We start from the raw sequence: 16,238 nt of genomic DNA on the forward strand, positions 1-16,238 counted from the left end.
TTTTTTTAATTTAAAACCCTTAAAATTGGGCCGTTATTAAAAAAAAAAAAAAAAAAAAAAAAAAAATCCTACTCTTTCTGAAACTCCGCCTTCAGGAAGTCATCACAACATGGCTCCTCTACTAGCCTTTTAACAACATGTTCATTTTAGCACAACTTTAGGGTTACTACAGGAGAATAAAGGATTTCTCAAACGTGTATAAGGGAATAACATTATAACATGATTTAAAGCTAAAAATAAAAAAGAAGCTGATTTTATGTAACACTGCCCCTTTAAGAAAGAAAAAATAAACAAAAAAAGGGTTTTATAAGCTGTTGCCTATATGACAAGTTAAAAACACACTGCACATCAAACTAGATGACAATGTCTTACTATGTAGGGAAAATAATTAAAATTGAGAAATGGTGCTTAGATATATATATTTTTTAATCTTTTAATTACATTGCTGTGTGAAATTATTCAAAATACTCATCTCTCACTGTGATGTGCGGTGTTACATTATTATATATGTCACATTAGACTTTAGAGAGGGTGTTACTAAAAATATGAAACTATAAGCGTCTTCATATATAAAGTTTCTACTTTGCATCCAAGAGCATAATTCAGGGGTCCCCAAACTGCGGCCCGGGGCCCGGATCCGGCCCGCCACGTCATTTGGTCCGGCCCCCTGAACAATGCCGGATCCGGCCCGCCTGCTCATACCAGAGAGCATTCAGTGTTTTTTTTCATATATTGTATTTTCCGGTTTATATGTGGATTTTTCTTCAACCACCAGGGGGCTTTTGAGCAAATGTGAAACTTACTTTCCCTCAATGGAATATATACTCGTCAGTCACCGTTTCACTCACGGTTTTTTCCATTTGCATTCTGGGTAAAAATCTATCCAAAAGTGTAAAAATCTATCCAAAAGTGTCGTCGTCTCCCCCCCCCGTCGACAAGAATTTCTTTGTTTTTTTTTTACTGCAAAAACTAAGACCGTCCCCCGACCACAGAAAGGAACAGCTATGTGGCCCTCGCAGGAAAAAGTTTGGGGACTTCTGGCATAAATGAAAAATCTTGGTTTTAAAGGTGAAGCAGGTTGTGACCCTTTGACCTCCCCCTACACCCTACCCCTGTAGAAACAGGGTTAAGGGACAAAGGAGCTGCAAGGGATCAAATGAGATTGGCCAACATTTTTTCAAATATTTGTCTTTTGTTCCTTTCACCTACTTTCCATAACTTAAGTAAAGATATGAGATCAGAAAACCGAAAATGCCTCAAACTCCAATCTGCCTGGTTGAAAACCACAATATTTTTATCCCCTCTTTTTCTGGAGCTCTCTCAATCCAAGCTTTGGTTGCCCCACCAGAAACGTTTTAGTCTCCCTCTGCCAATAGATACTGGTGCTGAAGGTCTTCGCACAGTCCAGACACAGAGCTGCAGTTGCATCAGGCCAGAAAAATGTCAGGCTCAGCGACCATAGGGCTGTAATTACATAGAAGCACTGCTGAGCGCTGCAGGATAAACGTCAAGAACAGAGAGATGGACCGAGGCGAATAAATTGGGAAGAGGATAAATGTAGGGAGGAGAAGGGGAAAAAAAAGTAAATGGTGGGTGTGCAATGAAACTAAAATGTTTTCAGGTGGGAGGAAAACAAGAGGAGATTAAAGGTGAAACCGAAAACTGCTGGTCATTTCTGTTTTCTTGTGGACGTGAAGGAAAAGAGGCCTCGTTAGCTGCTGCCATAGTTTTGGTGTCAGTTTTGTTTTTATGTTTCATGGTCAGACGTGTGTGGATGTAATACGTATTTTAGGTCATTCCAAAAGTCCTGACTGAGCCAACGTGGCATGACTGACCCCTTGTGGAGCCCAGGATAATATCTGGTACACCTTGCCCAAAACTGAACAGGTCCTACGTGCCAAAAAAGAAAAAAAAAAAAAAACATCTCTATTTAATTCAAGTTTTGAATGTGATTAACAGTTTTTGTTCTGGTCTGGTCACAACCAGACCTGGTTACTGCCTGACTTGTGTAACCACAAAATCACTTTAACAGAAGCTGTGCAACAACAAGGTCATGCTGAAAGATATTAAAAACCAATTGATCATAGTTGGGCTAGCCAAAGTTTGGATCTAGTCCAGTTGAGGTGTGTGTTCATACCTGCAAATATATTTTCTAGCAATGCTTTAAGCGGTTCCAAAAGGATCTGGGCCAGCATTCTCAAAGAGTCCTGAAAGTAGTAACTAGTGACGTCATTTTAGGAAAATTCTTATAATTTCTGGTATTTCAAATTTTTTCCTAGAAGTAAGCTAAGTTATTCACAAAACAGTTTTCAGACTGCCAGAAAGGAGCGGCATTCTGCCTTAAAATGGATGCAGCTGTGCCAACATTAGGCACTGCATGTTGATGCTGTGTGGAAATTTATTCAATTTAATATAGTTTCATCATTATGACAGAGTTTTCTTAATCCAGTCTAAATTCAATGGTTGGTAATTTTCCATCAAGAAATTACTGGGGTATCTTTGTGTGTTTTTGTGTCTCTTTTTATTTCTTGCAACCTTTTTGGTCAGTGACGTGCGGTCAGGGGAGGCAGAGCCTCACTTGTCATCATGGAAAAATAATATATAATAATAAAATCCTTTATATTGCTATTTTCGCCTGTAGTTTGTAAAGTATCTATTTTTTACTTAGCTGAACCAATTCTGATTAGTTTTTCTGTAACTTTTCAGCTGTTCTTCGTTAAGGTGACATAAATATTTTATAATTATTTTCATTCAGTCAGGATTTTACGCTGACTCTAGTCATGCATCACAGGTAGATTCTAGTAAAGCATTGATTAATGCCCGATTTTAAAATTAGTTAACTGGACTTGTAGCCATTATTTTGTGCCCATGTGGCTGGACACCACATGACATGACGAATCCGATTGAACCGTTATACCTAGGATTTCTGTCGGCTAATGTGCGGTCTCAGGTTTTGAAAATGGGCTGACAGTCCGCCGACAACTCTTTTAGTGTGCGCTGGACATTACACTAAGGGAATAGGAAGGGAGGATCAGTGGAGAGCACTGGAGTTGAGCCTTTTTTCTTTAAGTGTCATCAACAGGCAGGAAGAGACGATAAAGCCGATAATTAAAATGAGAAAATGTTTGGAAACCACTGCTTTAAGCTTTCCTTCCAAGTGACGCTAAAAGTTGGACGAAGTCCCCACCGCCCGTGAAAGCGAAGCGCTGCTGATTTTACATGTCGCCATATCTAAGATTTATGCAACGCTATCATATTACTGACGATTAGACAGACATCTTCTCCCGCTCAGAGGAAGCCACTGCGCATGTCTGGAGCTCCGCAGGCGAGTGAAGGGGGAGGCGATGGGTGACAACAGACACGTAAGTCACGTTATTGCTTGGATTTTACGGCGCCACTTTGAGTCCCCGAACTTCACATTTTAACGGAAAAAAAGGGCAATGCGACATGGATGTAACGAGTAACGCGATACAGTGAAGTAGAAAGTACAGATACTTACTGTAAAATGTAGTGGAGCAAAAGTAGAAAGTATCCATTATTAAATCTACTTAAGTAAAGTACAGATACACGAAAATTGTACTTAAGTACAGTAACGAAGTACAACTTCTCACCACTGGTGTCAAGCGTCTGCATTCAAAGTGCACATGTGTCGAACATGAAACGTCGGACGCGTTTTGACGTGGGTAACGCGTTTGGTGTGACATTTTGCTCTACACCTATCGTTTCACGAGACTGGTTTACATTCAAGGTCTAAATCTGACATGAAAAACTCCTCATCTACGTCAGTAAGTCTGACATAGATCGTCAGTTCTACGGCTAGAGTGTAAACGCATGAGGCAATAAACTACATTAAATATACGAAGTTATATAGTCCTGACACCACTAAGTTTAAGACCTTTAATTAACGTATTTACAACTAATTTATACTTTTCAAATGAATTTAAAAAACACGAACAATCAATGTCTGATTCCTCACCACTTGGCGGCAGTAAGCTAGGACTCCTAGGCAGAAATGTTTAGGCGAAGAAGATATGAACTCTCAAAGAGTACTGAGAATCTTTCAGAATATGGGCCCATGTCTTTCCAAGAACAGTGAGTAAATCACATCACATTTTATGGGGAAACAAAGCAGACAAACTGTTATATTGGACCTTTATTTAGAAACGGCTAAAGCATTTGATGCCAAAACAACCTTATTTTACCAAACATTGCTGTTATGGCAAGACTTGCTTAGTTGACTCCCAGTGATTACCATGGGTTATGGTTACCAAAACTAAAAGACGAGTTATTAGTCTTACTTCCTCACAGAGGGCCAGGTTGGTTCAAGTAACTTTTAATGAATAAAACCTTAAATGGAAAACTGTTTTCTTACTCTGGTTGTCTTTGTCTGATATGAAAACCAGTTTGATGTGTGATATAAAAAACTAAATCTGACATGAAAAATTCCTCATCTGTAAAAAAGGAAAAGAACAAAAATTCCTCAGCTACTCCGAACAAAAAAAAGACAATTTCAAACTTCAATTTTTTTTTTATTATTTGTACATTCACCACTGATAGGCGTACTTAAAGAATTAAAAACAAAATGAAATCTTTGTACTAAAATGATAACGATTAAAAAAAAACAATATTAAAACCATTGGTGGGAGAACATATAATGCGATCTCTCTCAGGCCTGTATTGACAGGAGAGCTGGATGGGAGGAGGGAAAGAGGTTCAATGAGGACATAATCCGAGCTCGTGTTAGTCGTGACAGATTCTCTCCCACAGAGAATGATCTCATCTCTTATCAAAGAAACAGGAACACTGCATTGTCTTAGTAGTTTTTTTGTTGTTTTTTTTTACACTAAGTCAAAAATAATCCAGAGCTGCCTTATTTAAAGACTTGATTTTGCAGATATTTTAAGTCTGTACAAAATGCCAAACAGGGATTTTTCTGATATTTTCCGATTTCTGCGAGCAAATGCGCAGGCCAACAAATTTTCTCTTCAGGCAGAACTGGCAAAAAAAAAAAAAAGAATAGCTTTTGTACTACATGCAGCAACAAAGGAAGTCCTCAGCAAGTTGCAGGATGCTGAAACCCAGAGGAGTCAACTGCTGCTTTAAAAAAAGAAAAAAAAAAAAAAAGAAAAAAGTATAATCAGCATCTAGACTTTGAAGAAAAAGTGGACTTTGTAGTAGTTTGAAATTGTCCAGTGTGCCGTTCTGCTACGTGATCAGGACAAAAAACTGAAAGAAAACGTCAGCGAAGGCATAAAGGAAATGATCTGAAACCTCAATCGGATTGAAAACAACACTGCAAAACATCACGGTCTCCGTAAGCATGACAGTGGTCTTAGATGTGCTTTAAAAAGGAAAAAAAAAAAAGTGATGCTTTTGAGAGATGGGGGGAAATGACATCAGTTGGTCCTCTGTTGGGTCTTTGTTGTAACAAAGTACATGTAGTGAAAGGCAAATGCAGGAGCGGCGGTCTACATGGCAGTCCCGTCAGCGCCTCCTGTCTCTCGGTTCGCTCCGGCTGCGCGAGCGCCGGCTCGATCCCGCTCCGCCGCCCCCGGATCTACGGTACCCGTCCCTGCGTTTGTCGTTCTCCCTCTCCCTGTCTCTGTCCCTCTCCCTGTCCCGGTCTCTGTCTCGACCTCGGTCTCTGTCCCTCTCCCGCTCTCGGTTCTTGTCCTTCTCACCCTCGCTCCGGTTTCCGGCGGAGGTGCCCGCCGCTTTCGTTCTCTCCTTGCGCTCTTCCTCCTTTTTCTTCTCCTCCTCCTCCACTTCCTCTTTTCGCCTCTTCTCGCGCTCTTTCCGCCGCTCCTCGCGCTCCTTTACCTCTTCCGCTCGAGCCGCTTCTCGCTGAAGAAACTAAATTGAGGAAAGAACAAAAAAAAAAAACAAGACGGAAAAAATTTTTCATATGAGATACGTTTTTCTCAGTAAAGTGACTTGGGAAGTCAAGAAACGTTGAATTATAAATATGCACCTTAAAATATTAACTCTCCCACTGTTACTGTTTATTTTTTACTGACAAGCTTTGGAAAAAGTCCAGAACAGTTTGTTCTAAAATCTCCTTTATTAAAGGACAAGTTCAGTGTGAGAAATGTATCCTCTAATAAGCTAATATGTAATAGTAGCACTAAAAAAAAAAAAGCAAAGATGGAAAAATAAGAGAAAAAAAATTGGATGTTTATTTTCCAAGTATCTTCAACGAGTCAAGTATCTGTGAGTCTTGCAACAAATCTAAAGATTAAACTAACTTCACTGCAAAAACACAGAATCTTACCATGTATGTTTAGTCCAGTTTCTAGAGAAATTATCTTAGTACATGTGAAATAAGACAAAATTAACTTACAAGTAATTTAATTTAAATCAATAATGCCTTAGCACTGATTTTTTCAAAAAAGTACTAGTTTGACTGGCAGATTATTTCACTTATGGGAAAAATATCTTGTTATAAATCTGCTCGTGGAACTAGTACTTTTTACAAAATCCAATATTTAAGAATTATTTACTTTAAAAAGCTCCCATATCTTGCTGAAAAGTTACTTGTAAGTTAGTTTTGTCTTATTTCTCATGTTCTAAAAAACTAGAATATACTTAGAGTTTGTTCCTCCTCAGTGGATTTATTACGTTTTAACAGCTCAAGAAAGAAAACAATTGACCGAGTTTTATTTTGGGACATCAGATTGCCACACTTTTCACATTTTTGTAATAAAAAAAAAAATGTTAAAAAAATGCTTTAAAAAAAATCTTACAGCTTCAACTTTACAATTATGTTCATTAAAATAAAAAATAATAAAACACTAAAGTTTGTGTTCGTAAGGCAACAAAAAGAAAACAAAAATGTTTAAAATCAGCGTAAAAGTTGCCGTGTGGTTCGTCTCTCACCTGCTCCTCTGTGAGGGGCAGCCAGTAAATGCAGGGAACCGCTTTAGTTTTGCGGAACAAGTCGTCCAGCAGCTTTGCAGGAGGATCCTCGGCTATTTTGAGAGAGAAAACGACAGAAGGTCAACAAAAATTTATCATCGATCCCACCGTGTACAGGTTAAAGGATCCAACATGAGCCGTCCTCCTCTCACCTTTCTTTTCCGTCTTCTTCTCCTTGCTCTTCCCCCTCTCCTTCCGCCGTCTCTCTCTGGACTGAGACCTTCGCGCACCGCCCTCCCTCTCCTCTCCGGGTTTCCCAAACTCCTTCACTTTGTCTCGGTCCCACTCTCGCTCCGCCCGCGCCCGCTCTCTGCGCTCCATCTCCCGCTCGCGCTCCGCCCACTGGTCCCGCTCGGGGAGAAGCGACGGCAGGCCTGACGTCCGTCCACGTCCCGGGGCGGCGGCGCCGGCGGCTCCCGTGTCCTCTCCTCCTCCAGGCCTGTCGCCTGCTCCCGAGGAGTTTTTCTGGTAGTCCAACTACGAAGCGGAGAGACACGTTTCCGTTACGAATGTGCGGAAGATTTTGTCGATATTTTTCCAACAGTGAAAAAAAAACCACACAACAATTTCAAAACTGCGCTGCTTCCGTTGAATAAAACGCGCAGCTAAAACCACACGTGAATAAGTTTGGTGCTAAAAATTAAAAAAAATTATGCAGTGCCATCATCCTCCTGTCGTCTCCTTCATCTGTACTTCCAGTAGTAACATCTGGTTGTTGATCACGACTCGTGACGCGAAGAAAAAATGTTTCCTTTGCAGGTTTGCGAAAATAGGTCAATTTTGATCCTAGCGCCAAAACGGTTTTCAAAATTGTTTCCACCAAGCAAATTTATTTTCAGAATTCCAGTTGATTAATGGAAACTCAGTCGCTGCAACACAAAACACCGACTAAATCGACTCTTACCTCATCCTGCTGGCAGAAGTCTACTCTGAGAACCTTTGGGTTGCTCTGAGGCCATTTCACTCCGTGAAGAGCTGCCCGGGTAGCGACCGCCTCCTCGGCACTCGAGTACTACGGAGAAAGATTCAGGGGGAAAAAAAACAAAAAACAAAACTTTCAGGAACCACAATCAGACTCAAAATGTGCAGGATGAAAACAAATATGGGTTAAAAACTTACAGTGACGTAACAGTGGGACTTGATTTTATCGATCCAGAATCCGTCCTCCACCAGAGTGCCGGTTCTGCTCAGCAGCTCCTTCAGCTGGCCGAGTGTGAACGGCCTTACCTGGAGAAAACGTTACAGAACGCTTATAACCGAAAAATGAAGACATTACGCAATAGACGTTCAAACTTTAAATGTCCCAAAACGTTATTCTACTGGCTTCGAGAACTTTCCAAGCATTTTCAAGGTAAGTTTTCAAAGTTATCCAGCACTGATCTTTGGAGGTAAAAACAATAAAAATGAACTAAAAAACCGTTTCAGGTCATCATTGTGTAATATCATTTATAACTGTTAATATATTTTTTTAGATAATATTTTACATTCATTTAAATCTGTTAAAACAGTCAAATCTTAAATTGGGACGTGACAAACCAGCGACGGTCATCATCCAAGTATAAATAGAATGATGATTTAATTTCTCAGAAACTCAATTTTTTTTCTTTTACAAGATAGAATAAAAAATAAAATGTAAATTTTTTTTCTCCGCCCATTCTTGTCCAAATGTTGAAAATAACCTAATTTCACACTTTTCAAAGCTGCTAATTTTTCCACAAACAGGCAGCTGACACAGCAGACCGTGATCACCACCTGCTGGAACAAACCATTCGAACCTCATCTACTTTGGATCTGCTTCCTAAAATAATCTGCGAATAGCAGCTTTAGTCTGACAGGAGCGTTTTCTCACCAGGTTCCAGATGTGAACGATGCTGGAGACTTGGCCTCGGGGCGGTGAGGGCTGCCTGGCTGTGCGAACCGGGTCGTCAATGGTGATGGAAACGCCCGTTTTCTGCTGGCTGATGGAGCGACGGATGAGGGTGTCGCTGGGTGTCACTGGAAAAATGTTATGAACTGTGAGTTTAATCTTGTCAACAAATAAAAGGAAAACATCAGTTTCATCTTTTTAGCTTTGGATAGGTGTTTGACGCGGCTTTCTTCTTGTACCAGTGTTGGTTTCAGTATCTTGGCTTGCTAGTGTTGGCGACTGGGTTTCCACAGTTGCTGGGAGAGACGTGTCCATCTGCTCCTCATGGGCCGCTACGCTTTCCCCCTCTACCTGAGAATCGTCTTCCTCAAAGTCATCCCGCCTCATTCTCTTCGCTTCTTTCTGTCCGTTCTCTTGGCTCTCGACAGGCACCACCTGGAAACGGAGCAGAGAGCAGAGGTCAGCGTCGTGACGTGAACGGACTGGTTCCTGGTCACCGTGTCTTTAAAAAGTTACGAGCTGCGGAATGACCTGCGTGACGGTGCGTCGGATCTGAAGGTCCTGGTCGGAGCGTTCCCGGTCTTCATCCTCGGCGCCAGACAGAGCGGCTTCCTCGGGATGTAGATCCACTACAGCCTCCTGGCCGACAGGCGGCCTGATGTCTGGGATCAGGGACTAACGATAAGAAAAGGAGGAAGAACAGTTATTGGTCTTTTGTTGTTTTTTGTATAGAGGCAGTTTTTACAACAGCAAATTTGATAAAGTTTAATTATTCTAGTACAGGGTTCGCACACTTTTACAACAGTAAATGTTAGGCAATTTCAAGGTAAGTTTGAAACTTTTCCAGCACCACACTTTGGAAATCAAAACATTACAAAGGAACAAAAAAAAAAAAAATCTCTCTCTCTCACACAGACCTTATATGTCTGACTGGTAACAGGTCAAAACACTAAAAAAATAATAATTTTTTTAAATAATGTTACTTAACGTATCAACCTTTATTTCAGTTACCTACATCAATAAGTCACTGAGCCATCAGGAATAATAAATATTCATCACACTGAAACAATCCAAAGAAATCATGCTAAGACAAATTACCTTCCTGCACAAATTAAATGCTTAAAAACATTTAATTTACATCCAGTTTGTCACATGAAATGCAATAAAGTTTGAGATTATAACAAAATGTGTCAACTTTTGCAAGGCTGCAAACTATTATTAATAGAAAAACCTTACGCAAAATACTGCAAATACCTTGAGTGATTCAGTGGTGATGCTGATGGAAGGTTTTTTGGCAGTGACGGCTGTGCTGGAGCCCCACCTCCTCTTGCGACCTGCCACAGCCCCCGACTCGTGTTCGGCCTCTGTGTTGCCTGGAGACTGTTTGCTGCCTGGTACATCAAAGTGTACAGAGATATAAGCAAGACGCCAAAGATAAACAATGCTTTCATTGAGGTAGAATGTGTAGTTCAGAGTTTGTACTGTTTTATATGACACACTTAAATTATTCAAGCAATGAAAATTATTAGGAAGAAAGAAGCACAAAACTAAACCTCGTTTCTCTACTGTGTCAGAAATGAGAGCTTAGAAGTCCAGGAATGTACTCACTGCCAAGGGAGATCTTGCGTCCGGAGAAAGCCTTCGGTGTCTGAAAAACGAAAACAAAACAAAAACAATATATATATATAAAAAAAAAACAACACAAACTACATGGGAAAGCAGTACAAAAGGAGAGCAGCGGCAAAGATCAGGTTGGAGGAAACAAAAAGCAGCAAGTGTGAGGGTAAAAGTAAGAACTAAAAAACGACAAGGACAAACTGCTCTGCAAGGATGTTTTCAAATTCCTTGCACATGATATCTGTCATATATATATATACATATATATACACACATACATATATATATATCTATATGTTTTTTCTTTTTCTTTTAAATAATTCAATTGAGAAAGCTAAAGTGTCCAATCACAACACCAGCGATTCATTAACCCAGTTAGGGTTGCAAAGAATTAATCAACTTAATTGTCGATCAATGGCTTATTCGATTTAACAAGAGTTCCAATCGATTAACTAATAATGCCCGCTTCACATGTGCCTTCTTTCAGTGTTTTAATTTGACCGCCACCCAGCAGAGGGCCCCACTGATCCACAGGAGCCAGCTGATTACAGGACTAAAGATGTCGGTGGGGGCAATTCCAGGACGAGGAAGAAAACAGAGTCCGGTGTCGGATGCAAAATGCATTTTATGCGGTTCTGTTTTCAAATACAAACACTCCTTAAGTTATAACCTTAACACCGCTTATTCAGCCGAGCTGCATGACGGAGCAGCGTCAACTTATCAACCAAAAATGTCCGACTTGCTACGAAGGCGATGATACGACCGGACAGGGAGTGAGGGCAGAACGGATAAAATTGTAACATGACGGGTAAAAAACAAAAATGCTATTATTAAGCAAGGCTGATTTTGAAGGCTGCCGTGAGTTAATCCACTTCATGAAGCGACTTTTTAATATTCCTTTAAGAGCAACCACAGACAACACAGTATGAACATCTCTCTGTTCTTTGGTAATTAAGGGTTTCACGGTTCCTGTCTTATATTTTTTAGTGTTTAAGTTTAACAATGTGAGAAAACCCCAATTTTCTGTTTATACCGAGTAGATTTTTTTAAATTTATTATTTATATATAAATAATTTTTTTAAATTTATTATATATATATATATATATATATATATATATATATATGTGTGTGTGTGTGTGTGTGTGTGTGTGTGTGTGTGTGTAGTCCTTTGTTATGGGAAGATGGTCAGACTTCTTGATACAAGAGAACACTCAGATTTTAAAGAGAATATTTGCTTATTATTTAATCGTTGGTCCTCTGATAAAATCAATCAATTTTAGATTACCTCATTAATCGCTAACTTATGTCCCTAGTCCGAATATTTCCACGACAGCAGACGTTATCAAAATTTAAAGATAAACTTAAAGAAAAACCTTTTCACAGCCGATTCTCTGGCCAACATTACAACCAAAATTCAAATTAACTACAAATTTCGACACTGAGGGAGATCTACTTATTCCTTGGAGTCACTGCAACCTGATGTTTACTGGAATGGCCCAATCACAACTGGACCCTTGTTGCCTAATTAGACAACCAGGGTCCAATCAGTGCGGGGTGAGACGTTGGGACTGGAGTGTGAAGCACAAGTGCGACTGTCTTCTAGGTTCTGGGCCCTGAAATGTGTGTTTTCATGAGTCCTTCCGATGCGTCACCAACAGCAGGAAGGATGACGATCAGAACCAGTCACCAAAATCTGCAACTTAAACGTTCAGTTCTCCGCAGACACATTAAGCAGCAAGTTGTTCTTCAGTTTAAATGGAAAAAAAAAAAAAAACCCAACAACAACAAAAACAATTAAAGTCCAGCTAAACACAATCCAGAGACAACATTATTAGTGGTTTCAAAGATGAAACAAAATCCAAGCATCCCTGTGAAGTTGCCACAGTTCCAGTTTGTAGAGAAAATATCTGAGATGTTTGTGTTCCTCATACTGATCGGAAAAACAGAGCAGCGCAAGGTGAAACAGGGATCATCAAGAAGCTGCTGTCATGTTCTTTGAAAGTTGTGATCTAGTTAATGGCTCCAGAAGGCCATCTTGATGAATATAAGACAGCCTCTGTCTTTTGTAGTTCAATTTTGTGGGATTATTTGTCATCTAGACAATCAACTGAAGTCTGAATGTCAACCAAAGTAAGAAAACTTCTTGTTTCAGAAACAGTTTCCATTTTAACACTGCAATTAAACCAATGAATAAACTGATCAATAAAACTGAGCACAAAACACATCTGTTTATGTAATTGTAAAAAAAAAATGTTTCACAGTGGTATGTGTCTATTTGTTGACAGTTTTGCCGTCCATCCATTGGTGTCTTACCTCCTCACTGGACTCTGAGGACTTTTCTGGATCTGCCGTGGAAGCCTCTTTCTCCTGCCTGCATAAAGGTTAGAAATACAGATCAGATACTCATTCTTATGCGGACCTCGAAAATGCCTGCGTCAAATTCAGATAAGAGGCTGTTGGGGATTTTGAAAGCTGGACTATTATATTTTAAAGCAAGATATGATAAGGTGCTTCTGCTAGTTGTGTCTGATCCAGCAAAGTGAAGCTGGATCAAGGTGACACAGATAAAACTCGTTTTTAGCGTGGGAACAGCTGCGGCGATGTCGGATAAAACCAGAGCAGCTAAACAGACCTTTGTTGTTCCTCCTCCTCTTCTTCCATCTCGCTGTGTTTTCTCTTCCTGTTTGCATCCGTTTGCTTCTGGTAATTTAGAAAAGGCAGAATATATATTTATAAAAATGAAACTGCATGCTCACAGTGAAGCTTCCTAAATGGGAAAGATAAAAGATTTCACCCCAAATTATAATTAATAAATTTTACAAAAAACAAAAAACATTACCTTACAAAACATAATTTTCTGTAATTTGTTTTACTAATAAAAGAATAAAATATAAATACAATTTACCACTGATAGGATTTAGAACAATCTCTTCAGGTAATAAACTAATAAAATGAAGAATATTTTAAAAGGGTTTTGATATGTATTTTTCCATTTAATTTATTTATTTCAAACAAGTTTTTTTTTAAAAGAACAAGTAATCAGTAAGACAGAGAAGACATGTGTGTACATATCCAAGAACAAAATAATTAGCTTGTCACTAATTTATGTTTGAGAAGAAGCAGGAAAACGTGAACACGTATTTAATCCTACCCCTTATCTCAATTTAATTAATTTTATTACTTACCAACTCAATAATTATCAGAAATTTGTAATTAAAACCATGTTATGATATTCATATGCCTGCTCAATATATATTGCTAAAGAGCCAACAAATGAATTATATTAAATAAATAAAATTATTTTGAATGATGCTGGTTTCCTGAGTCTAATTTTTACTAACGTGGATTTTACACTTGAAACACACTTATGATGGATTTCAGTGAACGTCTGACAATATTTGCCTGGATCGCTTTGGAAAGATTAGGAACTGAATTCAAAATCATCGGACATGAAGTGCATCTGACTGCCTTTTACAGTGACTTGAAATAATGAATAAATGAACTGATGCCATGTATATAAACTGCATTAGATTGAAATAAATAATTAGTGTTTCTGTCTATAAAATAAAATTAATAATAATGATAAAAGTATTTTTGTTTTTCACCGCGTAAAATGTTTTTTAAAAACGGGCAAAAAGTACTTGATGCAAATATCATTTAGCAAGCATAAGGAAAAGGCAAAAAGAAAGACAAATAGAAAGAAAGAGAGGAAGGAGGAAAGAAAAAAGGTCAAAAGAGAATGAAAAAAGTCAGACAGGGCAGAAGGAAAAGAGAAAAAGACAAAAGAAAGACAAGACAAAAAGGTAAAGACAAAAAGAAACGCAAAAATGGAAAAAAAGACAAAGAGAAAAGAGAGACAGATTACATCACGTTCCAGTCAGCAGGAACAATAAATAATATTTACAATAGTCCCTCAGGTGGATAACAAAGAGTTATTTTAAAAAGCAAGTGTAATAAATAAAGGTTCATTATGCTGCTGACCATAGTGTGAACGTCTCCATCTGCGGTGTTAATCCTGGCTACAGGCAGCTCTTTTTCAGGATGGGAGGCCTTTGGGCTCTCCTTCGAATCCTCAGACTGAGGCTCGGCTGCCTGCAGTGACGAGCCTCTTTCATGTTTCCCCTCCTGTAATAAAAAGTAAAAGAGTTAAAAAATAGTTCAGATAGAATTGACAAAATACTTATTTATGCTTATTGTAAAAGTATATGACGTGAAAAATTATTTGGACTTTTTATATATTTTTAAACTACACTAAGTGGGGAAAAAAGAAAGCTGATTTCAAATGTTAATTTTATTCATTAGAAGGAAAAAGGCTACTGAAATTTACATCAGTTGGAAAAGTATTACAAAACCATTTCTAAAAATGGAGGTAAGAAACAAACCTTCCTACCTAAATCACCCCAAAGGTTCATTCAGAAAAGAACCCAGAACATCCTAGAAACTGCAGAACACACTGACCTCAGCTAGAGGCCGGTCATAAACTCAATCCACGGGGAAAAACATCTCAACAAGCCAATGAGAGGTGTGTAAATTTGAAGCAATCGGATTGGCTGACATCAGGTTTTAGCTTTGCGCTACGCTGCCCTCTATGCGTCTGGCATGTTTAAAACAACACTGGTGAATTTCTGAGTGTTCATGTCTGCAAAGAAGAGTAGGTCTAAATCCCTGCACAGCGATGTGAAACACTCATTGCTAATGCTTGATAGCAGTTGTTGCTGCCAAGGTCCTGTAGACAGTTCCACCACACTGTGAGAATATAACACTGGGTCATGCACAATAGCTTAGTATTCAAACTATATGTAGATTCTTATTTCACACATAATCTATCTGTCCAAAAAGGACAAATTGGAGGTTGTAGGGCTTACCTGTCTCATCCTGGAGGTGGAGACCGCTTTATCTTGAGAAGATGAGGATGAACTGGATGATCGAGAAGACGAAGACCCAGAGTCTGAATCTGAGGAAGAGTAATCGTTTGACGATGATCTTCGTCGTGCTTTTTTCTCTTCTTTCTTTGCCTCTCTGCCACTTTTATCCTCAGAAATTGAAGAGTCTTTCCTTTCATCCTTGCCCTCAACAGACTCTTCAGTCTTTGGCAATGTAGCCTCCGCCGTGGATGTTTCTTCTCTGGAACCCGGGTGGGCTGCAGTGCGGTTGGCGTTCAGTCCGTCGGAACCAGTCCCTGTAGAGCCTACAGACACGGCGCCAACATCCTGCTTGGACTGAATCTGTGCGTCTTCCTGGTTGGTGGAGGTCAGGGTTCCTCCTGGTCTTTGACCCCCAATGCTAGTCGGTGAAGTGACGGGGGATGCCCGAGACTGGGGGGTGTCAGAAAATGTACGGGGCCGCTTGATGACAATAGAACCGGACTGAGGACGAGCTGGGGAGTCCCTCAGGAAGCGAAACTTCTTAGACGATGATTGCGGAGAAAGAGGTGTGGAACCAGAGTCTGAGGGCTGGGATTCACTCTGGGCCACCGGGGCATGGGCATTTTCTTGCTCTGGCGCACTGCCACCACTTGGAGGAAGAAGGTTAGCATCTCTCTCTTTTTCTTGATGCAGTGCCTTCTTCTTTTGCTCCTCTACCATCTGCTTTTCCAATTGTTCCTGTCCCAGAGCACGTTCTTGCGCCAAGGCCTTCTCCTTCTCCAGGGCCTGAGCTCTTTCTAGTTTCTCCAACTCTAAGGCCTTTTCTCTTTCAATCTGTTCTTTCCTTTCTTTCTCAGCTCGCTCTTTCTCCATCCTCTCCCGTTCCAGAGCTGCCTCTCTCTCAGCCTGCTCTTTTTTCTCCCTCTCTCTTTTTTCTCTTTCCAATGCTTGCTCTCGTTCTATTCGTTCTTCT

The 16,238-nt window shown here is 39.7% G+C and overlaps 1 protein-coding gene across 1 annotated transcript in view; it reads right to left on the minus strand.

The window, feature by feature from the left end:
* Nucleotides 1–5,111: 5,111 nt before the first annotated feature.
* Nucleotides 5,112–16,238, minus strand: part of acin1a (apoptotic chromatin condensation inducer 1a) — a 23,831-nt gene continuing 12,704 nt past the window's right edge. The window contains exons 6-19 of the mRNA XM_015014856.1: nucleotides 15,266–16,171; nucleotides 14,382–14,525; nucleotides 13,033–13,100; nucleotides 12,714–12,771; nucleotides 10,391–10,430; nucleotides 10,037–10,173; nucleotides 9,314–9,457; nucleotides 9,022–9,217; nucleotides 8,765–8,910; nucleotides 8,035–8,142; nucleotides 7,820–7,927; nucleotides 7,068–7,392; nucleotides 6,877–6,968; nucleotides 5,112–5,853 (exon numbers count right to left, since the gene is read on the minus strand). Coding sequence (XP_014870342.1) covers nucleotides 5,485–5,853; nucleotides 6,877–6,968; nucleotides 7,068–7,392; nucleotides 7,820–7,927; nucleotides 8,035–8,142; nucleotides 8,765–8,910; nucleotides 9,022–9,217; nucleotides 9,314–9,457; nucleotides 10,037–10,173; nucleotides 10,391–10,430; nucleotides 12,714–12,771; nucleotides 13,033–13,100; nucleotides 14,382–14,525; nucleotides 15,266–16,171 — 2,841 coding nt within the window. The 3' untranslated portion in view covers nucleotides 5,112–5,484. The remainder of the gene's footprint in view (nucleotides 5,854–6,876; nucleotides 6,969–7,067; nucleotides 7,393–7,819; nucleotides 7,928–8,034; nucleotides 8,143–8,764; nucleotides 8,911–9,021; nucleotides 9,218–9,313; nucleotides 9,458–10,036; nucleotides 10,174–10,390; nucleotides 10,431–12,713; nucleotides 12,772–13,032; nucleotides 13,101–14,381; nucleotides 14,526–15,265; nucleotides 16,172–16,238) is intronic.

Source organism: Poecilia latipinna, unplaced genomic scaffold, assembly GCF_001443285.1.
Source record: "Poecilia latipinna isolate Pla-1442-1.1 unplaced genomic scaffold, P_latipinna-1.0 Scaffold1855, whole genome shotgun sequence".
NCBI lineage: Eukaryota > Metazoa > Chordata > Actinopteri > Cyprinodontiformes > Poeciliidae > Poecilia > Poecilia latipinna.